The following is a 26,767-nucleotide window of genomic DNA, read 5'->3' as shown; positions in this document are numbered from 1 at the left end:
TATATACACTAAATAAGATAATTCCATTTATTAATAGTTATAGATACACTCGTCCAGAAAAATAATGAAGAAGATAATTAATTAGCCAATAATCAAACGTCCCGTTAAACCCCAGCTGCACCGACCCTATGACGAGGAATCAGACGTAGTTCTGAACCATGCTTAAGGAAGATATTACCTGAAGAATTGTAACAAACATAGTATCTCTTTAATTAATTACTATAAGCAGCAAGTATTACATATGTTTATTTGATTCAATGGCTTTTGAACAAGGTATAGGGTTAATTTAAAAATAATTTATAAAAAATTGTAATTAAAGATTAATTTACACATTGGGATGATTTACTATAATCTCTCTCTTTTTGTGCCACTTTGACGTCCACGTGATGTCACTTGTGGTGCCACCACAACACGTGGCACTGGTCCATGTAGTGTTTAATTAATTATTTTTTTAAAAAAATGCAATGAGACACTACATGACAGGGGTCCGTGTGTGGTGCAAATACACATGACGTTACACGTAGCACCACATTGATTTATGTCACACACGAGGTGTTCACACGTGACTATGAACCCTCTTCACTCATCAGCATTTACCATGTCTCCAAACATGCAGCAACTTCCCATCCTCTCCCTTTCCAACGACCCACCCCTTCCCCACCATTTTCCTCACCATCATCTATTTTTAAAACTCAGCACAGGTAATTCTTCTTCATCTAACATCTTTATGTGATTTCTTTTCATCCATTTGCTCTTATTATTATTTGTTGCTGTTTTGTTAGTTCATATTTACTAGCTTGGGATTATGTTCAAGTAATGGTAGCTGACTCTTCACTCACAAATTATAAGCTACCAACATTTCAACTCAGTCTCGAGCTTTATAAATATGAACCAACAACAAAGAGCAAGTTGATAAAACAATCACACATTATTGAAGAAATACATATTTGTACTAATGATAAAAGGGGGAGCCAACCTTGATCCACTATAGGAGGAGGGATGAGGTAAAAAAATGGATTTGCCTTCTCTAAAGTTAGGGATTCACTATGGAGGGTAAATCGAGAAATTATAGTCATCATTAAAAAGTCAACAGTAGAAATTGTTATTACATGCATACACATGCATGCATAACAAACTATGAAGTAGTAGTTTAAATCTCAACCATTGGTTTTTCAATTAATAGTAATAACTCCTTACTTTACTTTTAGTGAATCTCTCACTTGAGAAGAGGAGTTAAAAGCCAACAAAAATGGTGGGGAAGGGGTGAGTTGTAGGGAGGAAGAGGGTGGCTGTGGGACAGGAGATAGGGTTAATTAATGCTAGTAAGTTGGGGGGTTTAAGGCTTTAAGCATAGGAGCCAGCCACATGTAAACTCTTAATGTATTTACTCCAGTTAGCATCATATTGAACTGACATGTAGCTCCTAGATTTTTTTTTTAATAGGACATACGTGAATAAGGGCTACGTGTTAACTTGTGCTTTAGGTGATGCGGCAACAAAAGAAAAAGGGAAGGTTGTTACGCGGCAAAACCACCCCAAATGAGTAAATTATTTTTAATTACATTTTATATATATATATACTTTTTAAAATTAATCCAAATGTGGTAAAAAAAAAACCTCTAGATTCACTCCATGGTATATTCCACCAAAAGGAATCCATAAATTGCGATTCAGAACAACATAACCATTTTATGAGCTGTGGCAAAACCAAGGTCATTGTGTTGAATCAAAGTATCAAACTATTGTCATCCCATCTATTTAAGTGAAATCACGATGGAAAAGAATTGTGTAAGTGAAGTTTTTTGTTTTTTTATGAATTATTTGTAATGGCACATTATGCAGTGTAACCCTCCACACACCCCCCCCCCCCAAAATCAAATACAAACAGGAAAAAGAATTGCAAAATGACATACCTGCACTTTGCTGAGGATTTATCCCAACAACATCTGCAAGTAAAGCATAATGAATGTGTCTTATAGCAAATCGGCATTTGATGGTACTATAACAGAAAGATAAAGGAATATAGAGTAAATTATTTTTTGTTCATGTAATATATGGCTTTTAGTTCTTGTATTTTGCATGGACTATACATATCTCCAATCTTTTATGAAAACACCCACAAAAATCCCTTGTATCTATACACTGAACTACAATGTATTCCAAAATGCTGTTGAGCCTAATAGATTTATTAACATAATTGAATCCCTTTTTTGGTGTACTTTTAAGGGGAGGGAGGTTGCCCAATTCCAAAATCAAGACATGCCATGCCACAAGCCTGGGTGGGGGCTTACAAGTTACAATGTTTAAACATAGATAACTTATAAATGAAGGACTACTAACAAGAACCGAATCCACAACCTCTTTTATTGACAATGATCCTCATACTACCAGTTAAGCCAACCCTCGTTGGTGCTGGTTAGAATATCCCAAAATATCAAATATATCTTGATTGTATCTTAAAGTAATTTAGAATATATTAAGATTATCTCTTAAGATTGTTTTTCACATTTGTCTATATTTCAGGATGTGTTTCCTTATTAAAATAGGATTATGACCTAGTAATAGTATTAATATCAATAAGGATTAGTGTTTATATTTTGTAATACATTAGGGGATAGTATGCCAACAGCTCCCTAATTAGCTCTAATGCTTATATGGTCAAAAAGTTCACCATTGCACATTTGGGCAACTTTGGTTTCCTAGTTGTCGCAATCTACCCTACGACGGGAGTGTGAAGGCAAGATAGGTAAGCCAAAGCGTTCGTCTCCAAGGGAGACAACGAGCGGAGTCGTCACCAACGTTTATTCAAGGAAAACGTTAGAAAAATAAAAAAAAAAAGGTCTACGAATGTTTGAAAATAAGGGTTCGGGAGTTGTTTACACATGAAGAAGATATTAGCACTTCACGCGCCCGTCACACGGGACGACAACCTTTAATCGAGTGTGCAAAAACATGACTTCAATATTATTTATTTTCATTTTTTTATATTTTTGGGGTTGACAAAGGTGTTGTCCGCTCCTACGTATCCTCAGGTGCGATGAAGAATTCAGACCTACGTAGTTCTTTAAGTCTAAAAACTTGTGTGTTGAGTTGGTTTTATGCTTTTGAAAGATTCATTTTAGTTACAAATAAAGAGTCGTTTAAGGTGTTGAACCTTGAAACGATATTTTAAATTTTGAAAAGACGGAGAAAATCGTTAAGGCGTTGGACCTTGGAACAATTTCAAGTAATATTTGATGAAATGAAGTTAGTTATGAGTTGGTTTTATCTTGGTTTCGTTTCTTAACTTTCAATCTTTTTAAAGACAATTTTACTGTACTAGTGATTGGTTAAGATTGAATTTTACAAAGAAAAAAAGAGATTGCTGATGATAGATGGAGAAGATGAATGTGCACAAAACAACAAAGGGGGACCCCTAATGGTATACAGATCACATTCAATCTTAAAAAAACAAAATTAACTGACGGTTGCACGAAGAACACTGAACAAGGAACGATGTAGAGATTGATCACAATCATGATTCGGCAACGCCTCAACTTCGTTTTCTCTTCTTTCTTCTTCTTCTTTCTTAGTTCTCTCAATTCCCTCCACTTCTGAACCTTGAAACCTCCCCTCAACCTCCCTAGTACGCCTATTTATAGGAAAATGGACACTTGGGGCAATGGCAGCTCGCCCAGGCGAGCTAATACTTACTCCTGAAGTAACTGGCTCGCCCAGGCAAGCTAATTCCTTCACCCTAAAGTAACTTGGGGGCCAGGCAAACTAGTTGGTTCCTTGTTTTGCACTGTAACTAGCGTTCAACATTGTAAGTCGATTAGTAAGGATCAAAAGATCAACGAACGATAGTCCCTGGACGAAATTAGGGTATGACAATAGTGAATTAACACGATTCTATGATTGGTGATGAGATATTAATTTATTGTTGTCAGCTAGTCATAGATTCGTACTTCTTTGCTATGGTAGTACTACTGCACTATGTTACCTGCCCTTTCTTTTATTCTAACACAAAAGGACCTATCCTCTCCATACCAAGCTAGACACTGAATTACTACACACAGAAATCAAGGGTTTCTCTCCATGACCCTTTCTCTCTCTAAAACTAGATCCCGAAGGACCAATTGATGGCATAGAACCCACTTGAAGAAGCACCATGGGATAGTGTAAAGCACAACAATGCCTTATTTTAATATAAAAAATAAATTTTATTACCGAAATAAGGAATGTGTGCAACTAGGGGAGGATAAAATATCCTCCAAAACATTGAAAGGGCAAGGAATGTGCAATTAAGTAATATACAAAGTAGATGAATAAAGTCAAGTACGGAATGTGTGACCTTATAATTTTAAATTTCAAAACATAAGTAAGGGTATTTTAGTTATTACAATTAAACTGATTTAAATTCCCTTCTCCTATCCTCCAAATTCCCCAATATTGGAGGGGAGCTAAAATTGGATGAGGAGGGATTTTGCTCCCCCCCTCCCTTCCATTTTCCGCCAACCAAACACGATATTAAGACATTCTTCACCATGGCAGTGAAGAATTTAGGGACAAAGAGACACCCTAAAAGATGCAAACATTCTTCACCAGACAGGTGCATCAAAGGAATACATAAATGTCGCACTACCATAAAAGAGCAGCCTCTTACTTTTACTAAAACCTTTCCAGCAAACCAGCAAAAAATTGTTCCACATTGAAGAGACACACTCGGTGCTTATAAGAAACACAAAAAGAGATCGAGATCTAAAGAAGTGTAGCTTCCCTACAAAGCAAAAACAAGTAACCCATTGTTTCTGAACCAGATTCACACATAACACTTATTTGGAGAAAGAATAATGAGATGCCTATGAATCTGCAACAAGTCATTTGTACCATACTTAGAGAGAGCTTTTGACTTCCAACTAGGGTTGTTAAGAAGGAACATATGGTGGTCAGGAGCGCACATTATAAACTGAACAAAGCATTTTGTATTTATAAGAGAACAGGTGGGAATATTTGAAAGTCCATAATCTCTTATCTGTGAATTGGAAGAGTAATGAATTGTTTCAAGTTAAAGCAAAAGAGAGCATAATTCATGACTAGAATGTGGAAAGCGGAAAAACTGGAAGCATGTGATAAGGTGGTATTTGCAGTATTTGAAAACAAAAGTTCTTTTACTGAAGCTCAAGTACAAATGCCAATACTCAGTAACACATTAGAGTAATGGATCACATTTCAAATAAGAAATTTACTATTCAATAGAAGTTACTCATCATACCAACCCATTGAGAGTGTGTTTGATACAACTTATTTTGGAGAAATAATCACTTACTTTTGCTAGTTTCTAGAGAAAGCTTTTGGAGAATAGGTGATTATTTCCCCTGAAAGTGATACTAAACACACACTGAACGAAAGAAATTTCTCCTTATTTTTACGTTTAATGTGTAATTTAGGATTATTTATAATGGATTATGAATATTAATAAGAAATAATCTCAGAAAGAGGACATTTGGCTACAAAGACAGCAGCTGAAGTCATAATAAGTCAAACAAACAAGAGAGACATCAAATTCAGCAATCAAAATCAAGAGTCACAAGTGTACCATTGGAAAATAAACATGTATAAAGAAAATGAAATGCCAATCAGGAGATGTTCGTAATGTCCAAGAAAAAAGAAAACAATAACATGTACGACAGACACACTACTTAGTCCTCTCAAACAAGACAACATGAAGAGTGAAGAATACAACATTATGATAAAAGGTCAATATTCCAGGAGAGGTCAGAATGGTCAGAGGCTTAAATTACACAAACTTTTGTTGAGCCTATGGATCACAATGCTCTTTCCATCCTTAGTCACTAGTATATAATTTATCTTCCTTTTCATTTTCTTAGCAACCAGGGGAATTAAAAGACAAATTAGTTCGGAAATTACGATGAAGCTCTTTTCCACAACAGAACAGAGCATTTTAGCCAAAAGAAAATTCATAATCTTAGATTTTGCCCAGTTCTTAAAAACATCTGATTATCTTGGTTCTTAGGTTTCACAATCTCATTATCACCCCAAAATAAACACCATTTGTTCGGTATCCAACACACAATTCCAAAACACTATTTCATGTTTGAAAAGCTCTCAGTAAATTTAAATATTCTCTTACCCCGCCCACAAAAAAACGTAAAATTAACCTTCCTAATCCATTCAATAGTTAAATCTAAAACCCAAACAAAACAGATAAAAAAAAAAAAAAAAGCTCAATCAATCCCAAATAACAAAAAATTAATTTTTAAAAATATAGACAAAAATTCGAAATAAGGGATGAAAAAAGAAAGTACCATTGGTGATGATGGCGCTGGTCTGGGGAGGCACTTTGAATTCCTCGGCTGCGAATTTGAGAACGGCGGTGAAAGGTGCAGCCTCTGGAACGCTGAATCTGAAATTGCGAAAAATGGAAAATTAGAATATTGGAGCGATTAAGAAAACTTTAAATAGGAATTAGAATTAGAATTAGAATTAGAATGAAATGAGATATATATATATATATATATATATATATATATATATATATATATATATATATATATATTTGTCTCTGTCATAAATCATGAGTGTTATCGACTTACTCAAAGATCAAATACATCTTTCATACTCATGCAAATGCAATTAAATTTTGTATTAATGTGTCAATTCTTTGAATTATAAAAGAAAACTATAAATTAAGATGATATCTTTTTTAGCATTTAATATAAATAATATAATATGATATAAAAAATATATTAGAATAATTTAGCTTAAATATATTTTTAATTCATGTAATATATGATTTTTTATTTTATCTTTATAAAATTGTTTTTATAATAGTTTTTGTAATTTTTTTTCTCTTTTGGCCCTTATTATTTTATTTTAGTTCTTATAAAATACTCATTTTTTTCTTGTAATACATGAATAATTTTCTATTAGTTCCTACCATTAGTTTTTCAAAGAGATTAATTTAAAATGTACAAAATATTATCAAGATTAAACTAAGAAAATAAATATTTTATACGGATTAAAATAAAATAATAAGAACTAAAATAGAAAAAAATTACAAACACCAAAACAAAAAACACGGTATATTGTGAAGACAAAAAGTATATAAGTTAAATAAATTTGACAAAATTTCAGGAGATATCAATACAATTTACTCTATAAATAATATTAATAAATAAATAAATTTTTAATACAATTTATTTTTAATAACTAAAAATTTTAAATCATTTTCCTCTTCTCTAAATTATATTGGAGGAAGGACAAATTTTTAAATTGAATAAGGTAAAATTAAAAATATTATTTTCCTTGTCTCTTTCATTTTCTTAACCAACCACAATATGAATATGAAGATAAAAATAAAAAAAGTTCTAATAAAAAATATTTAATATATAAATAATATAAAACTTTTAATGTTTATTTTTTGTAGGTGTAACATTGTGTTTTTCCATAATTGATTTTGTAAGTGATTTAATTAACTTACAAGACTAATTAAATCTAATTTAAAGTGTTTGAATGAATGAATTAATTTATGAGTTAGTGATTTGATTATGTGTAAATGAGTTTTAGTGATTTGGACTAAAAGGATGAATTTTAGTTTATGTTGGAAAAATGAGTGTGTATAGTAAAACTTAAGTGTGAAAAAGGAGGAATTCTTAGAATCATAAACTCTAGAAAATCTAAACAATATAAAAATTTGAAAAAACAACGGAAGTGGGGTAATTATTTTTTAAAATTATAAAATGGAGGTAATATTTAAATTAATACCCTGTAAGGGGTAAGTCGTAGGTTACCCTACAACTTCTGAATTAAAAGTCATAAAGTATTTTACCATTTTAATTTTTTTTATTCATTTTTTAGCACAACTTTAAAGTCATAAGGATTTTTTTTAAAAGTCGTAAATAATTTTTATGCTAATTATCTAATGAATTAATGTTTAACAAAGAAGTCATAGCACATGACACCATCGTATGCTTTTTATTCACAAAATATTAGTAAAAAATTTAAGTCTTTTGTATTATTTTTAAATTTATAAAATAAATAATAATCCTTAACATTGGTAAAAAAATATAGAAATATATTAAATAAAACAATAAACAAAAATATAAAAATATTAAATAAAACAATATAAAAAATATAAAAATATTAAATAAAACTAAAAAAGAATACATACATTAATTTATTAAATAATTTAAATAAAAAATTATTTACGATTTTTCAAAAAATAAAATCCTTACACTTTAAAGTCATGCTGAAAAAATAAAAAATTGAAGTCATAAAATACTTTACAACTTCAATGGAAAAAAGAAAAAGAAAAAACTTCCTTACGACTTTAAAGTTGTGTTGAAAAAAAAAATTGAAATTATAAATTTTTTTACAACTTCAATCAAAAAAGAAAAAGAAAAGAAAAGAAAGTCGTAATATAGTTTACAACTTTCAATTCAGAACCCCTTTTGAGGTATTAATTTAAATTTTACTCCCATTTGGTAATTTTTAAAAAAAATTATCCCCTTTTCATCGTTTTGCCTAAAAACTTTCCTTTTACTCCAAGAAAAATCATTTCTTGAGGATTTGAGAATTTGGTTGTCTTGTTCAAAGGAGGATTTTTTTTCTTCTCTCTTTAGTGTCATTGGATATAGCATGGTATAATAAGCACATACTCTCCCTCTTTTATATTCCATTTTTGTTTTTCTTTGGGACACCCATGAGGTTCCAAGGAAAAAACTTAATTTTTGGGTTTGGATATGACTTTGGGTTGGTTTTAGGTTTATGGATAATATTATTTTTTTAATATTATTTTTTATGTTTATGTGTGTTTGAAAAAAAATTATAATTCGATTGTTGAAGTGTGACAACTCAAACAACTTCTTCAATCTTTATGTAAAAAGATGTCAATAATTTTGATCCATCTAAATCTATTTCTATGCTATAAATTTCAACTGTTTGACCCATAAGGTTCAAACTTGATGAACAACCTTTAAAATGTAGAATAATTCAGTTAAAAGAAACATATGTTATTAATATAGAGCATGATCCTGGATTACGTTCAATGATATATGAGTTTACTTTTATCAAAGAGAAGAAATTTGACTTGCTTTATCTCAAGGCTGGTCCATATCAATCAAGGCATATATAAAATCCTTTTTTTAGGAGGAAGGAATAATCATCAACAATTTAAAGTTTTTTATTTATTTATTTATTTATAAGAATTGAACTCAAGTATAAGAGGATTTACAACAACTCACATACAACTCAACTAATCAAGCGAGCTCTCCTTAATTTTCAATCTTGGTTTAATGCACATTCACATTGGATGGAATATCCGTCTAAAAATGATTCTATCTATTATCTACCATGTTTTTTTTTGCGAGAAGGAATCAAGATATGTAAAAGGATTTATATTTTGATGGATTTAATGAATGGAAGAAAGTCAATGAGAATAAATTATCCTTTTCAGGATATGTGGGGGAAATCCCAATTCATCACATATGATGACTATAAAGTTTTGTGAAGTTCTCAAGAATCAATCTCAACTTATTCAAAGGTTATTTGGAAAACAAGCATAAGAAGAAATGAAAAATAGGCGAACGTGACTTTAGGTTAAAATTGATGGCATTTTTTTAGTGACTTTCCAAGCATGTGCTTTTAGAAAAAATGATGAAAGTTTGACTAAAAATAAGGGGAATTTTATTGAGCAATTAAAACTTTTAACATCTTATAATGATAAAGTTGCTAGTGTTGAGCTAGAAAATGCTCTACAAATATACTCATTTCCTAAAATTCAAAAGGAGATTCTGCAAATAATTGCTAGCAAAGTACAAAATGGAATTAGGAAAGAAGTTAGTAATGTCGAATTTTACATACTTATTGACGAAATTCAAAACAAGTCAAAGAGAGACCAAATCACTATTATTTTGAGATTTGCCAATATGATGTCTTCATCTGAGAGTTTTTTTTTCATAATTAACATTTCAAAGATACCATGGAATTAACTCTTAAAAAGAGATATGTGTTGAAATTTTAAGGGATCCTTATAAAATACCAATATAACCACCAGAAACACATTACGTTAGATTATCAAGAAGAGTTTTAGGAATACTTGGATCCATAATGATTGATCAAACAAACACAGTGGAATTTGAATCCGTAGGTGATTTCTGATCTATGTACTCTTCTTAGGATCTGTTACGAAACGGATAACCGACTAACAACGTAATTGGTGGTTTCATGGTTCTTCCTCAACCGAAACCTCTTTATTCCTTAATAGGACCTTCGTAACTCTTCAAATGGAGAGAAGAGAAATTATATGTGACGACTCGATATATTGGGGACCATAACATTCTTATAGTGTGCTAACCTAATAGGGTTCTTATTATCCCCTAATGGGCCAACATTGACATTTGCTCATTTAAGTCCATATCATATGATTTAGTTGTCTAACGGACTCACTTAATTTGATCAAATAAAATAAAACTCACTAATGATAAATAACTAATATAATTGTCTTATAATATTAGCCCACATTAATTATTGGAATAGAAAATTTCAACAATCTCCCACTTGAGTTACATAATGTAACAATTATATAAAAAATCCTTAAGCACACATTTGTATGTTATTTACATTTAGTCTTTCACCTTAACAACCTAGTCCATTTCATATATCAATAATGAAATCATTGCGGCTTTCGTCATTACAACAAATGTAACTAGATCCCAATGACCACCACATCAGTACACTCAATGACATAGGTCAATATGGATAATCAACATGGAAATTACATGCAACGTGATCTTAGTCATGCCTATTTCCAATTGGTCCAAACTTTATTCTTTATAGAGATCTATCCAAACATAACATAAATATTACAAACAAAACAAGCTTATAATGAAACGATAAACTTCAACTTTATTTTTGCAAAAAATCCAAACAATAAAATGTTTGTAAATCATAAGATATAGAACATAAGTAAGATTCCCACTAAACTAAGGTACTATCAGGAATTACACCCATATGAGCAATGTGCTCATGAAAAACTTTAAGTGTCATACCTTTAGTAAGTGGATCAGCTAGCATGCAATGAGTTTCTATATGTTCTAATACAAATATGTATTTTCTGAATTATTTATTTAACAACCAAATACTTTATGTCAACAAATTTTTACTTGATTGAATCCTTAATAATACCACTAAGGTATTATCCCAATAAACACCTGATGACTACTTAATGTTGGCAACAACAGGCAACCCAGTTACAATAATATAACAATCATAAATTCTAGTCTGATATCTCATAGCAAAATATTAACTCCACCAACATTGTTAAATATGGATTCTTATGTGGAGTGATTGCTATTAAGATATTTCAAAAAATCAAAGTCAAAATACCCAATGATCTTTAAACTTCTAGACTTTTGATACAAAAACATGTAGTTTCTTGTTCTCTTCAATTAATGCATAATGCACTTTACTACTTTCTAGTGTTGCATATCAAGATTACTCATATATCACCTTAGGACTCTTACTAAAAATTATTTCAGGACAATGAAAAATAAACTTAAGCATACATGATAAATTACAATATAACTGTTTTGCAACAATAAATCTTATGATGATAGTAGGATGTCATCAATATATAACACCAAAATAATAAACTTACTCCTACTAAACTTTTAGCACACACAATCATCAACCAAATTTACCTCAATGACATAAGAGATAATCTTGATGAATTTTGTAATACCATAGACGAGAGACTTGTTTAAAAGCTTAAATGGATTTCTTTAGTTTACATACCATAGACTTTAGATAATCTTAAACAAGGTTTTTTGGTTGCACCGTATGGTGTTTCATCAATGTTTCTATTTAGAAACGAGATATTTACATCAATCTATGCAAAAAATTATCAAAATGATCTACAGTGTCATTATAGTCCTAAAAAGTTTTTCTAAGAAATTAGAGAGAAAATCTCTTTGTGAAGAATGCCTTCCTTCTTGTAAAACTTTTGGCTTCAGGACAAACTTTATATATCTCAATATTACCCATTGAATCCCTTTTGACTATAGATATTTATCTACAACTTATGGGTTTCACACTTTCAAGCAATTTGACGATATCCCAAATGTCATGTTCAACCATCGATTTTATTACATTATTTATGGCATCAATCCACTTGAGAGTTAGAGCACAACATGACTTAACTAAGGTCAATTAGACCTTCTTAGTCAACCTAATGTCATATTTATGTTTTTCAAGAAATATGATATAATCATATCAAATTACATTTTCCTTTTCTCTGGTGGATATTGAGTTTGAACTTTAGATGGTGCTTGAGAGAGAATCTCAGTGTCGTATTGTCTTTTAATAATATTAGGAGTAACATCATTATTTAATTACCATATTCGTTTCTTGAACAATGATAAGTACAAAGACTTATCTATTGTCAATAACAGGTTATTCTTTAAAGGCAATACTCCTTATGTTTCTTTCCCTCCAAACTCAATTTCCTTAAGAAGTCTTTCATTCCAGTCTCAAACATGATTTTAAAGTGGAATGTTAAAACTTATACATGCTAGAGCTTTAAATAAAAAGGAATCATCTGTAAACATAATAAAATACATTTGTTCATTCAATGAATCCATAAGGAATAAAACACTAATATATGTATGTATTAGTTCTAAGATATCCTTATTTCTTTTAGCACCTAAATTCCATTTTGTTTGTTAATTTTTCCTTTATATACTCAATGTAGACTATAAGGTCCAACCAATATAAAAGATCCAAAAATTTTCTATAACACAAGCATCCAAATTCTTTATTAAGAGATATTACTTAAGCATTTATGTTATAAAACAACAAAATTCTCATTTAATTTTAAGTTTTGCACCACCCAAAATTGTTTGTAATAGGAACACTCAAATATCCATTAAAGAACTCATAACTTGCAACATTTGAATTACATGAGAGACTAACTTTATTATTTCTAATTGGACAAGAATAACTGAATTTGTCCAAATTAGAAATAAAATTTGGTTTAATAAATAACTCAATATATGTCTCAATCAAATTCAAATGAAATTGAGTCTTTTAAAACAACATAAAAGTTCTCATAACTTCGACTATAACTTTATGTCATCGCCCACATAGAAGAATCTTTCATTATCACTTGGCGGATGATTCCATAGGTAACATCATATAGACATGCTTTTGTGAGTAGTAGAATCAAAATCTACCCACTAACGTCCTTTGGTATAAAACTAAATTAACTTTAAAGCAAATATTAATGAGAAGTTTACCATTTTCACACACTAAATAGTGTAAATGAGACCTTTTTTTATATGTCTCATCATACAAAAGCAAAATGGAAATTTCTTATCTTGTTCTCTTGTTTCTTCGCTAAAAAAAATTATGCAATATCTTCAACTCTCAACTGACTCTCCTAAAACTCTAAATTTTATACATGCAACTTTGGGATTTAAATAATATGAGTAATTTAAACCATAGTAGTAACAACAACATCAATTAAAGAAGAGAATAATAAACATACAATGCACACATAATATTTATCCTAAATTTCAAGACCCAAACAAGATACCTAGCGCGTCATTAATCCTCAATCTTTGGATTGAAAAAGACTAACTACAAGTGGTACTCTCAACGCATTGATCAAACATTGGTGATAAGTCTTGTCAAACAAAGGTTGTCTTTGAACACTCAATTTCTCACATAGAAAACTTATATGATGATTTTTCCGGTCAAATAATGATTGTCTTTGAACATTTCATTATTCATATGGAAAATCACACTATTATAATCGGCACATGTTTACCATCGCAAACATGTTATTATTCTGCCAAATTGTGTCTTCCTTTGGACTGAACACAATTCGCATGAATAATTCTATATAACATCCATGTAAATTCAATCAAATCAACTTACGCAACATATGTAATTTTGACAACATGTTGTTTAAATCAATTTAACCAAAAAATACAAGACAATTTAATATAATAAATGTGATGTATTAAAATTACACAACTTTCACATATAATTTAGTTATATAAAAATATATATAATAGAACATGCAAATATTTTACTGAACAGATCCATCACAAGATACCTAGCACAACATTAATTCTTAAAGAAATTAATTTGTAATTGATACTCTCAACGCAATGATCCAATATTGACCATAAATTCTATCAAATGATAGCCTTTCTTTGGACCAACTATTATTCATATGAAAATACATTTATAATTTTCACATTTATCATTACATGTACAAAATATTATTTGGCCAAATTGAACCTTCCTTTGGGCCGAACACAATTCGTATAAATAATTTCAGACAAAATCTATGAATTTTAATTAAATCAATTTTCACAATAGGGATTACTTTTGCAATATATCGTGTTAATTAGTTTAATTAAAAAAATAATAGACATACAAATAGATGTGAATGATCTATTACGGCTAAATTTACACTCAATCACGATAGCAAAAAAATATAAAACATTAATTACGACAAATAAATATCATATCCTTAAATTATATTTAATGTTATCATTGATTTATACTTAAAATACCTCAAGTAAATATTGGATTCGTAAATAACGTTATCACAAATTTATGAAAGAAATTAAAAAAAATCATGTATAAATTCCTAAAAGAAATCTTTAAAATATTTTATATAAATAAAAAATAATAAGATTATTCATAAAAAATATTTCCTTAGTATGATTTATGATTGTGATGTTTGTGCAATGCACCTTGGAGATTGGAGAAACTTCACTTCACCTTCAACTTTAATTTGCTCCCACATTAGAAAACCAAAGTTATATAAATAAAATATATAATAATGTTTCTCCTTTAATTTATTAGCATTACAAGAAGCGTGAAACATGAATTTTATCCAAAATGAAGTGAAACAAACGAATACACGATTAGATGTTAAAAGCCAATTTCAACAAACCAGTGTATTGCAAGAAAAAAAAACTTTAATTCCCAATAATCTAACAATAATGGTGGCTCTGATACCACTTGTTGGTATTTTAGGGGATCCTTATAAAATACCAATATAACTACCAGACACATTACGTTAGATTATCAAGAAGAGTTTTAGGACTACCTGGATCTATAATGATTGATCAAACAAACACAATGAAATCTGAATCCCTAGGTGATTTCTAATCTATGTACTCTTCTTAATTAGGATCTGTTATGAAACGGATAATTGGCTAACCGCGTAATTGGTGGCTTCATGATTCTTCCTAAATCGAAACATCTTTATTCCTTAATAAGACCTTTGTAATTCTTCGAATGGGAGAAGATAAAGCATATGTGACAGCTCAGTATATTGGGGACCATAACCTTCTTATAGTGTTTTAACTTAATAAGGTTCTCATTATTCCCTAATGAGCCAACACTGACATCCTTTCATTTAAGTTCATATAATCTGATTTAATTGTCTAATAGACTCACTTAATTTAATCACATAAAATAAAATCTACTAATAATAAATAACTAATATAATTATCTTATAATATTAGCTTATATAGGAATAAAAAATTCGAACAGTATGTTGAATCATTTCCCGTCATGATCTTCAATATTTGTGAACAAGGTTATAATGATGTAGTGATATGTGGTGTGAAGACCCTTATGCTTACTTTGTTCATCTCATGTCTTGTAGATTGCAATTAACTTTGTTTATATCATCCAGAGAAGTTAAATATGTTTATTAATTCTTTTCAAGTTTATCATTTATTATAAATATTGTTGTTACTTCTTTTAAGAGACATGACGAGTTTCAAGATGTTCAAGTTATAAAAATTCAAAATAATAATGAAATTGATAAAAAAAAGAAAAGAGGTAATCAAATTGATACCTTGGAAAGAGGTAAAGATACTTGATAGGGTTCTTATTTTCACTCAAGTGTAGAAAAGTTTTTTTTTTTTGGAATCAAGCGCACCAAATGTTTTATAAATCAATTAAACTAATATTTTAGATTTTTTATATAATTAATTTTTTAATATATAAATTATATTATTGTATTGTAATTAAAATTTAGAGTAAATTACTTTCCCACCTCTTATATTTGTTTGCAAATTGTGCTCGATAGTCATACTCCTATGCTATTTGACTCTACAAAAGTCTTATCGATTGTTTTTCACTTATAACCTATGGTGTAACTCTCTTAAACTCCATTGACACTGTTAACAAAAAGAGACTTGTGATTTCTTTTTTATATAAGAAAAAAATGAATTCATTTTTTTTGTCCTAATTTTTTGTTCTAATTAAAAGAAACATGAACCTCTATACTTAATTTACTATTAACTCTATTAATAAGATATTCACTCATTTTGTGTGCAATTAAGTGAATGCATTTATAGGCTTATAAACAATATAAGTAACATTCATCGGTTGGAAAAAGATGTTTGATGAATTATGTTAGATTGGCTCATGGGTAGGGGTGGGTAAATGGGTCCAAGTCCATGGACTGGCCCGCGGAATCCGCGGTCCGTGCGGGTTACGAACCAATTTTTTTAAACGGTCCATGGTTATGTCATATTTTTGGGCCCGCCCCACTTAACCCGCGGACTATGCGGGTTTGGCCCGCGGGGTCCGCTGGTTACCCGCAACCCGTATTAGGTTTGATTTGTGTGACCCTGACCCAATTATATTAGATTTGATTTTCTCTTTTTTACTTTAAACTTTTCTTTTAAAATAATAGATAAAGAAATATATATTAGATAAAAATAAAAGATTTAAAGATAAAAATAAAAGATTTAAATTAAAAGATGATAAAGATAAAAAAGATAAGATAAGAAAAATAAAAGATTAATATAAAAAAAGATAAGTGATAAATAATAAAAATCTTCCTTTTTGATATTTTTTCGATCTTTTTCTCTTTTAGCCTATCCTTTTCATATCTGCAAGTCATAAATAATAAAAATATCAATTTTTATCATTTAAGCCAAAAATAATTGTTAAATAAATATTTTTAAATATATTTTTATTATAAAAAATAACTCATATCATATTTAGTAGTTATCATTGTAGCATACTAAGAACACTTTTTCTCCTCGCGGTTTTTTCCACCACGTAGTCACGCACACTCGCATGTCATACGACTCTTTCCCTTGCAAAGAAGACAAAACGCGACTAACACTCACGCAGTCACATGACATACCACAGCGGCACAGCCTCGGTCCACCACCACGCCACCACGCAAAGTACATCTCTTCTTTCTCTAGAATTTGTTTTTATCCTATTTTTGTTGGGGTAGATTCATTGTTGTTGAACTCTTAAATTCTATGCCTCTTTTCTCAATTCTGTCGCAGAGATACTTTTGTTTTCATGAACTTGCTACATCCATCACACTTCACTTGTCTATTATTATATGACAAAATCATGGGATAAGGGAATGAACCACGAAACTCTTGATCTGCAAGTTATAAACATGATGAATTATGTTTTTGTATGATTTATTTATTTTATTGATGTAATTGACTAATTATTGACATTTTATTTACATTTGTATTGAACTTAATTTGATTATATTGTATTTTTATTAAAATTAAAATTCTTTTAAAGCTAGGCCCGTGGACCGGTCCGTTTGACCCGCGGGGTCCGCGGGACGAGGGCAGACCAATTTATTTGATCCATGTAAGAAGCGGGGGCGGATTGGCCCGGTCCGCTGCCAATGCGGGCTTATGCGGGTGGATCTTACACGGGGCGGGCCGGCCCGCTTACCCACCCCTACTCATGGGTAACCTTCCTTTTTTTTTTTTTCTTCTTTTTAAATACAATTCACTACATTAACGGGCTAAGTAATTAAAGTAACATGTAAACTCAGTTATTTAATTATCCTCTAATCATAATAATGGATAACCGTGTATTACTCACTTTTTTTTTTATCTATATAGGTTATTATGTAGAAATGAGAAAATATAATAAATTTCTTGATTTTAATAAAATAATTATAGAATTTTTTATTTTTTTCCCATTTCATTTTCACTCTACGTTAAATAAATGTGTAAATTAATTAAAAATTAATAAATAAATAAGAATATAATTAATAAAAGAATAATTAATATAATCTTGAATTTTAAAATGACAGACAAATAAAAATAAAAATATACCAAAAATCTGACAATTAAAATGAGACAGAGGAAATAACTTATTTTGTATATATTGATATAAAATTGATGTGAATATGAATTTTCAAATGATTAATATATATACATATATATATATATATATATATATATATATATATATATATATATATATATATATATATATATATATAAACTGTAGGAATTTCCTTTTTCTAAATTTTTGTATATCAATTATAGTTATAATCCGTTATAAGATGTTTATTTAGTCCCATTGTCCGTATATCAATTTTAGAAGTTCGTTTTTTTGGGGTGCAAAATATCATTTCCCTTTTCTTCAAACGGAATATTCCTGGACTGTGGCAGCTATTCCAGTGTTCTACAAAAAGCAAAACAAAAACAAATGTATAATATTTTTGCTAGCAAGAATATGTATGGGTCGACAAGCATAACCTCAAGTGCACATCACCGTTTTACTTAAATTTAAGGAAACGAATATGAATCAAATTAATAAAATACCACCTTCCCATAGACACTAGGAATAAACACGTAACGGAGTATAGTAGTATAGTACCTCCCTCCGTAAAAGTAACATCGTCAGAGAGAAAAAGAAAAAAACTGGTTCCATTTACACAAACTCATCAAATTCATTAAACTTAAAATGAATCGGACTCTTAGTAGAATAAACATCGATCATGCATGGTCTAGACTAGAATCCAATCCAAAAACTAAGCACCGAAAACACTGTTATCATCATCACGATCCACCACCTTCCAGTCAACGATTTCAACCCTTGTGATCCACTGCAGTGAAGCTTGTTATTATGATAAGAGCATACCTGTTGTTTCCTAGAAGTCCAAAAATACAAGACATTTTGTTAATGAAATAACCAAAAACTATCATATTAACAAAATCACAACCTCCAAAGCTACCATAAAAATTATTAGATAATTTCATACCACTATATATATATATTAGATAATTTCATACCACTATATATATATCCATGATCTCAACCAATCTCTACATAACCCGTAATCAAGTCTTTTGATTTTAAAAAAAAAACCTAATACATTAATCATGTCAAGATTGGTTGGAACCATATATTATATTATTAGATCGATCATATGTTTCAAGAAATTGTCTGAGCCTATCTAATAATTTCTCCTAAGATTTCAATACACAAACCTGGATGAGCAGAAGGCTATGACATAATCCGTCCCTGTACAAGTAAAAATACTAGTTGGATCATCATAAGCATAGCTATAAGAAGTAGGGCACGCCTCCTTAAACTTCTTGGAATAAAACGTAGGCTTGCAAGTAGAAGGGTTTCCATAATTCCCTTTGCAGCAATACTCATCAGTGTTAAACACATCACATGCACTACGACACCCAACGGTCTTGCCGTTAGCCCTAAGGGAAAGTTCCTTGGGGCAACTGTTTCTAAGGTCAGAATCACATCCAGCGGTGCTGCAGTTTCCCTTTCCGTTTATGGGCTTAACGGCCATCGGCACATTGAAGCCGTCGACGAGGCTCACGTCGTAGAAGTCCGGTTGCGCTAGTGTGAACTCTGCTAGCGACGCCGGTGTTTTCCCCGAGGCTGAGCATTTTAGGGTTGTGCCGCATGAACCGGTTTGGCAATTTCCGTTTCCGTTTTGGTCGAACTTGCAACCGGTTCGAGCCCATATCCGGCCGCTCCAGCTAACCGGGGCCGTGAAAACCGCGGATTCGCCCGGTTTTAGGACGAAGCCACCGCCGTTGAAGCTTTCCCCGGGTGTCACCGCCGGCCAAAGTGTCTCCTTGCAGTAGTTTACTATGGTGAAAACTCTAGCACTGTCACATGTTCTTTGCCCTGTGTCCTCATCAACAAAATAGTTTTATTTTACTTTCTTATATAGAGAAAATAATACAAATTTTAAAGAATTATTCTTGGAATAAGTGAATTTTATCTCTATACATACGGAAGAGATCAAATTACTCTCTGAAGATTTCTTTTACTTTACTTACTGTAAAAGAAGAACAAAGTACATGTCTTAAAGAATGATTTGAAAGTAAGCATGTTAAAAAACTAAGAGCATAATTAATATTTGTTGATAAAAAAAGGAATGCAGAAGACAATTTAATGGATGGGCGCTGTAAATAAGGCTAGTGCAGATTTTGCTTTGCATGTTTATAAAAAAAGTGGCTTTGCCAAATTATTGTTACCTGATAAAATTATTGCTAGAACCAAAATGAATGGTAAGATCGTTTGAAGATGCAATGCCATCTTTGTGTGTATGTTTCTCGGTCAAGGGATTAAGATACGTGTGAGGAAGGATGTGATAGCAGCTGTGAATATATAAGAAGGCTGAAAAAAGAATACGTGCGGAAAGGTGAATCATATCAAAGCAACAAAAGATATGCATCTAGTGAAAAGAATCGATATTATTCTTTTCCAAATACATAGCTGCAAGTTTTTGCTGAATTACATGGCCGCGCAAGACACTAATAGCATCATTAACCATAAGTTACAATCTTCCTAATTAACAAAATAATATTCCTTATTTGCCCTTTATCAGAATTTGTAATTCCTTTTCCATTGTTAATATTATTTCTTATTCCACTGAAAATTGATATTATCTAAGTTAAATTATAATTTTGATCTCTTTATAATTTTAAATCTTTCATTTTGATCCTCTATCATGATCCTATATTATTCAAAATAATCAAAATTGAACATGACCAAAATAATAAAAAATCATGTAAATAATTAGAGTAAAAATAATTTATATATTAAAATTAATTTCTAAAAAATATGTAAATAATTTACATAGTAATTTATAAAATTTAATTATAAATTGGTAAAATGAAAATAAAATTATGTAAACTATTCAAAATAAAAAACATATAAAATGATATAAAATAAAACTAAAAAGATTTCTATATCAAATATTTTTTAATTTATAAATTTTGATAATTTAAAAATAAAAGTTAATAACTTTAACTAAGGATACATATAACATAATCTTAATATAGTTAACTAAACTAAACAAGTGCATTAGTGGATAATTTATTGTCTGGTCTATAAATAAAGGATCATGAATTTAATTCTTATTAAAACACTTTTAATTTTTTACTTCATTTAATCTTTTTTTCATATAAGTCTTATTTCTTTATTTAAAAATAAAGAGACCAAAATTACGGATTTAAAATTATAGATAGATCAAAATTATAATTTAGCCTATTATGTATGCAAATGAATGTTTTGCAAACTCTAAGCATCTCATTGTATCTTACCCTTTTTATCACTATGATGTTGCTCTCACTTTAATGAGAAGTAATGCTTGCTCCATTCTATCAAATGAAGGATTCATCACTTGTTGCCACATTCCAATTGCTCTTAAGTGCGTAGTTGGTTTGGAATATTAAAAGTCTTTGTAATGATAAGAAGAAAAATAGAAATAAAATAAATGAAAGATGTTGGTGAGGTATTTAAAATAAAAAGTGATTTATATATCATTACTTATAAATTTATGCTATAACTATATTTGGTGGCGACCGAGTTAGTCCATATAAGCTTTCCCTCTATTAACCCACACTGAATAGAATTAATCACTCTCACTAATAGAGTTAACGACCAAACAAAACTGTTATATTGAATATTTAGTAAATCAAATTAACCACCATAAAAGCAAAGTTAACCAACTAACAGGGCTAACCACCACCACTGATGGAATGAATATCCCTATGACAATTTAAACACTCAACACAGTTTGTGACCAATTTTGCTAGTAATTTACAACTTGCCTTCGTGGTTGTGCATGAAGTGAAAATACATGATGTTGTCCATGAAGATATTTGGCCTAAGAAAACCAGGAAATGACCTTGATGTTTATCTTAGTCCGTTGATTGAAGACTTGACAAAGTTGTGGGATGAGGGGATTGTCGTGTATGATGGGTATCAAAATGAGACACTTAAGTTGTGTGCAATGCTATTTTGTACGATTAATGACTTTTTAGTATATGGAAATTTGAGTGGATACAGTGTTGAGGGGCATCGTGCATGCCCTATCAGTGAAGAAGACACAAGCTACGTACAACTGAAACATAGAAGAAAAATAGTATACACTCGGCAACGATGTTTTCTTAAACCTTATCACCCTTACCGCCAATTGAAAAAAGATTTTAATGAAAGTCAAGAACATGAAATAGCTTCGATATCGTTAACTAGTCACCAGGTTCTTGAGCGGGTTGACAACATCAATACTATATTCGGAAAACCCAAAAGAAAGAAAAAAGTAAAACTTGCATATGGAAGAAGAGGTATATATTGTTTGATCTTCCATACTGGTCTGATCTAGATGTTAGACACTGTATCGATGTTATGCATGTGGAGATAAATGTCTATGATAGTGTGATCAACACGCTTCTTAACATTCAAGGCAAGACAAATAACGATTTGAATACTCGTCAAGATCTAGTTGAGATGAGTATACGTGACCAGTTACATCCAATGTCTGATGGTAAGAAAATATACTTGCCTCCAGCATGTCATACTTTTTAAAGAAAGGAGAAGATAAGTTTTCGTCAGTGTTTGTGTCGTGTGAAAGTAGACATGGCAATGGGTCGGGGTGGGGACGGGTATTGTCTCCCTAATCCCCGACCCCGATTCCCCAACATGTCCCCATACCTGTATCTGATACCTGACGAGTTAAAATTTATTATCCCATCCTCGTACCCATTAGGTATATTAAAAATTTGATTTTAGAAAAAATTAACTGATTGTTAAATATTTATTTTCAACTACTTATATATCAATAAATTTATTATAGCGTATGTGTCTACAAAATTCGTTAAGAAATGAATATTAAATTATGTAAAAATTCTAAAATAAAATTAACTAGTAATAAATAAAATTAAGACTAACACATTTGTCTAGTGTGATTCCATAATTTTTTAAGGTAAATAAAATACACCAAATATGAAACAACATAACTCAAATGTTCATTAGTTCAAATTACACCAAATTAGAAATAACTAGAAAATGAAAACAATGTCCATCATCAAAATAACCACCAACTTCACCTAAGATGTCATCAACATTTCTTCCTCAACCTGGTATTTATAAAATCAAACATCATATTTTAGATGTCGTTTCAAATCTTAAAATCATACATCACATTAATAAATAAGTATAGTTATTACTTTACCGATCAACAATAATATCTACTAATCTTGCAAACATTGAGTAATGCTACTGACCAAAGATCCACCTATATTTTAAAATTTTTGAAAAATAAGATATGAATAATGATATTAAAATTTTTTTAGAACAACTAAAAGTGAATATACCTTCATCATCGGATTCAATCTCATCAGTAAAATTTGATTCTTCAATTGATCTAGAACCTATAAATAATAATTATAAAATAATAAATAACAAGTTATAAGTTTTAAAAATATAAGCAATTCATAAAGTATCACATAAGCATTCAGAATTTTGCCTGCATTCTCTAAATTTCATAACCAACTTTTAGAACACATCAAAGCTTCTAAAGTAGTATAATGAAGTGGGCTACGATGAAGAGTTAATATTTGACCTCCAACTTTTAGAACACATCAAAGTTTAAACCATTCAGGAAATTGCTTATGCATGTGACATGTAATAAACTTCAGATTAAACCAAGTTTTTACCTGGATTTTGTCATGAATTCTCAAGCGCACCTGTATTATAGCTGCTCCATATACATTCATAGGAAGTTAATGCCTTTTCAGTCAGCAGAATTGGATACTTAAATTTATCATTTCACAGTTGGTGTAATAAACAAATACAGAAAAGGAAAGAAAAAGGCTCAGTGACTTGATTGCTGCAAATTAATAAATCAATTTATATGCTTTGTACTTGGTTCAAGGAAACAATATTCTTGAATGAAGTGCCATATACGTATGAAGCATGAGATATATCATGTAAGAAATGTCGAAAAGGGTTATTTGTTTCTTTTATATTCCGCCTTTAGATAAATGGTTTTTTAGTAGTATGCCATATTTATTTTTGATTTCTTGTAGTCTCTCAGAATTGACTAGTGAGTAACACCTAAGTACTGAAAGGCCTTATTGCTTTTGACAAGCGGATCAAGGGTTTTCTTCTTGAAGTAATTGTTGATACTTGATATCGTCATGGCTTAAACTACAATTTCGATTGATTAGCATATTTTCTTAGTTGCAATATTATATGTAGATAACTGCCCCTGACTGAATCTAAAAGAGTGAAAAATCATAAAATGCATTTATGAATCTATGATTGGTCAATAATATATGCTTTGGGATTAAAGCTGGCGCCATTTTATGAATTTGATACTTGCTTCTTTTCAACAAAGATGGAATGGTACTTTGGAATAATATTACCACTAGGATTTCACTGTCAATTCAAGGAAGCTGCTGGGAAATGTTAGGAATACAATGTTTAACTGCACTGTTGTAGGAGTAGAATGGATTAATATATTTACTTCTGACTTCATCCATGCCTTTTCTCCTTGTAATTATGAGTTACTGAAAACTATTTATCTACGATTAGTACTGTGATATCTTTATTGTCAAATTTCATGTAAGGATCAGCTCTTGTCAGCTAGATTGTAAGACAGTACTTGTCAATCATATGCAGGTCTTAACAAAATATATACCGCAAATGTTATTTGGCCCAGGGGTTGCTAGTGTTACAAGTGACAAAACTATTCTTTAGCTTGACCTTCCTTCTAACATGGTTGGTCCTTGTATCTAAATTAATGTTCTGCCTTGGAATATGTACTTGTAAGTTCAAAACTGTGACAAAAAGAATATAGCCCCAAAGAGATGTCATACATCTTTAATTTGTAGTCTTTTGCTAGGGATGAAAGCAGAATAGATCCATGGTGCCAAATTCCAATAAGATGCAAATAGTGCCGGTTTCAACAGTGACTGACTCTAGTGCTATTATTGCACAATTTAAGCACCGAATGGTGAATCCTAGAATGGTCAGACCAGTGGCAATTGGCAAACATAACATGCAGTCATATTACTGTGATAGCATTCTTAGGAGTAGAATGTGTGCAAAATTATCCATTGCATTTCTATCAAAAGAGAAAATTTGTGTTAAGATGGAGATAAGTTCATGTATGACTTATTCTGATTTTAAAGGGTTCATGGGGTGGCTCATATAACTGGTTCTGAGCTTGCATCTTATGTCCTTAATCTATGGAGTTACAAATTTTCATTTTAATTTTAAACATTTCTTTAAAACATTCAATGTAAATGTTTAAAACTTACGCTTAGGTGACACTTAAAAACCCATGTTCAAGTTCTTTCATCAGGAAGTTAGTAGCTAACACATGCTGAACCAAATATTCTACATATTCTTCCAGGTTGGCCTTTTTTTTTTTTTTTTTATGGGATGCTTTGGTGTTGTATTCAAAGCAGACACATCTCAGGTGTTTGAGCATCTAGCCATTGCAACAACTGGTTACTTAGGAGTCATACAACCTTTAGTGGTTCGAATCAGAAAATGGTGGACCTCTGCATTTCTGGACACTGGCTCTTCTCTGCACTGGGTTTTCTAATAGGTAAATAAGTGCATTGAAAACTGTTTTACATGTATATGTCTAATTCAAAGCTTTTTCCATATTCATTTTTAACATACGTATATGTGTGTCTAAATATCTCCCAAGTGGATAAGTTTAATTGCTTTTCTCTTTTTTTTCTTCCTCAACATGGTTCAATTGATATGACTTATCCAATGATTTCAGGCTAGTTTCTTGTTGCCTTTTCCATTATATTTGTGGTTGAGACAACCAACAATTTCAGGAGGCTTCTCAAAAGGATTAATACAAAAGCATGAAGTGAAAGCTTTTGGAATATGGACAGATGTAGCTGCCAATTGGCAGTTATGGTTGTGCTCTTGCTGTTGTAAGGCTTATTATGGGAATTCAGTGCAACTTTGGTAACAGCTGAGTTCAAGCATGGTGGCAGTGATGCTCAGTTCTGGTTCACTTGCATAGTAGGACCTCTAGAGGTGTGGATTAGATGGTTCTTAGCATGGTTCAATGGATTTGGATCAGGAAGAACAGGATTATTGAAGGGGATTCCCTTCGGTACTCTAGCTGCCAATAAATCTGCTGCTGGTGTTATGGCTGCACTAGCTAGTGTGCATAAAGCGGCAAGTTTCTAAAATTTCTCTCCCATCACCTATTGGCTGCATTATGTAATCTCTAGTATTTATAGTACCAGAGTTATATTTGAGAATGAGATTTACTTATATTGGGAAATAGGATTTTGATTTACCTTTCAACTTCTATCTACTTATATTGAATACAATGATATATCTTGATCCTTGCCCCATACTTGTTTATTCTTATTAAAGAGGATATGCATCACATTTTGGATGACATGATCAGAATTTCTTGTATGATGCAGATCAACACTAGAGATTGTGATACTGTTGTAGCAAGAATACAGTTTGGTTTGACGGGCTGTCTGAGTACTGTTTCTTCTTTTGCTACAAAGTTCAATGCAATGAGAGAAAGCAAGAATCCTTGGAGAGCATATATGTCTATGCTTTGATTACAATATGTTTCTCATTCTCTGCTGGAATCTTAATATACTGAATTCCTATTTGGACAAACAGATTTGAGAGGTAA

At 30.7% G+C, this 26,767-nt stretch overlaps 2 protein-coding genes and 1 pseudogene across 2 annotated transcripts; 1 reads left to right on the top strand and 2 right to left on the bottom strand.

Moving 5' to 3' along the window:
* On the bottom strand, positions 1-6,429 carry LOC114381669 (ubiquitin-fold modifier 1-like; the record flags this gene model as incomplete). Its single annotated transcript, XM_028340908.1, has 3 exons — positions 1-178; positions 1,914-1,946; positions 6,309-6,429. Coding segments are annotated over 3 exons (228 nt in total), but the record flags the coding sequence as incomplete, so codon positions are not given.
* Positions 6,430-18,568: 12,139 nt separating this feature from the next.
* LOC114381855 (pathogenesis-related protein 5-like) lies at positions 18,569-20,434 on the bottom strand. Its single transcript, XM_028341079.1, has 3 exons — positions 20,325-20,434; positions 19,308-19,971; positions 18,569-18,967 (listed from the first exon to the last, which is right to left on the bottom strand). Exons 1-3 carry the CDS (start codon positions 20,383-20,385, stop codon positions 18,829-18,831), a joined length of 864 nt encoding a protein of 287 aa, XP_028196880.1. The 5' UTR covers positions 20,386-20,434; the 3' UTR covers positions 18,569-18,828.
* Positions 20,435-25,003: 4,569 nt separating this feature from the next.
* LOC114381668 lies at positions 25,004-26,767 on the top strand (annotated as a pseudogene).

This window comes from Glycine soja, chromosome 13 (genome assembly GCF_004193775.1).
Source record: "Glycine soja cultivar W05 chromosome 13, ASM419377v2, whole genome shotgun sequence".
Lineage (NCBI taxonomy): Eukaryota > Viridiplantae > Streptophyta > Magnoliopsida > Fabales > Fabaceae > Glycine > Glycine soja.
This window is presented reverse-complemented; position numbering and strand designations above follow the sequence as displayed.

Excerpts from the sequence above, each read along its gene's own strand:
- LOC114381855 (XM_028341079.1), bottom strand. The coding sequence starts at position 20,385 with ATGGCATTGCATCTTCAAACGATCTTACCATTCATTTTGGTTCTAGCA. Across the intron at positions 19,972-20,324 it reads TCTAGCAATAATTTTATCAG|GGCAAAGAACATGTGACAGT; the intron begins GTAACAATAATT and ends ATGAGGACACAG. Across the intron at positions 18,968-19,307 it reads ATAGCCTTCTGCTCATCCAG|GAAACAACAGGTATGCTCTT; the intron begins GTTTGTGTATTG and ends TTGGACTTCTAG.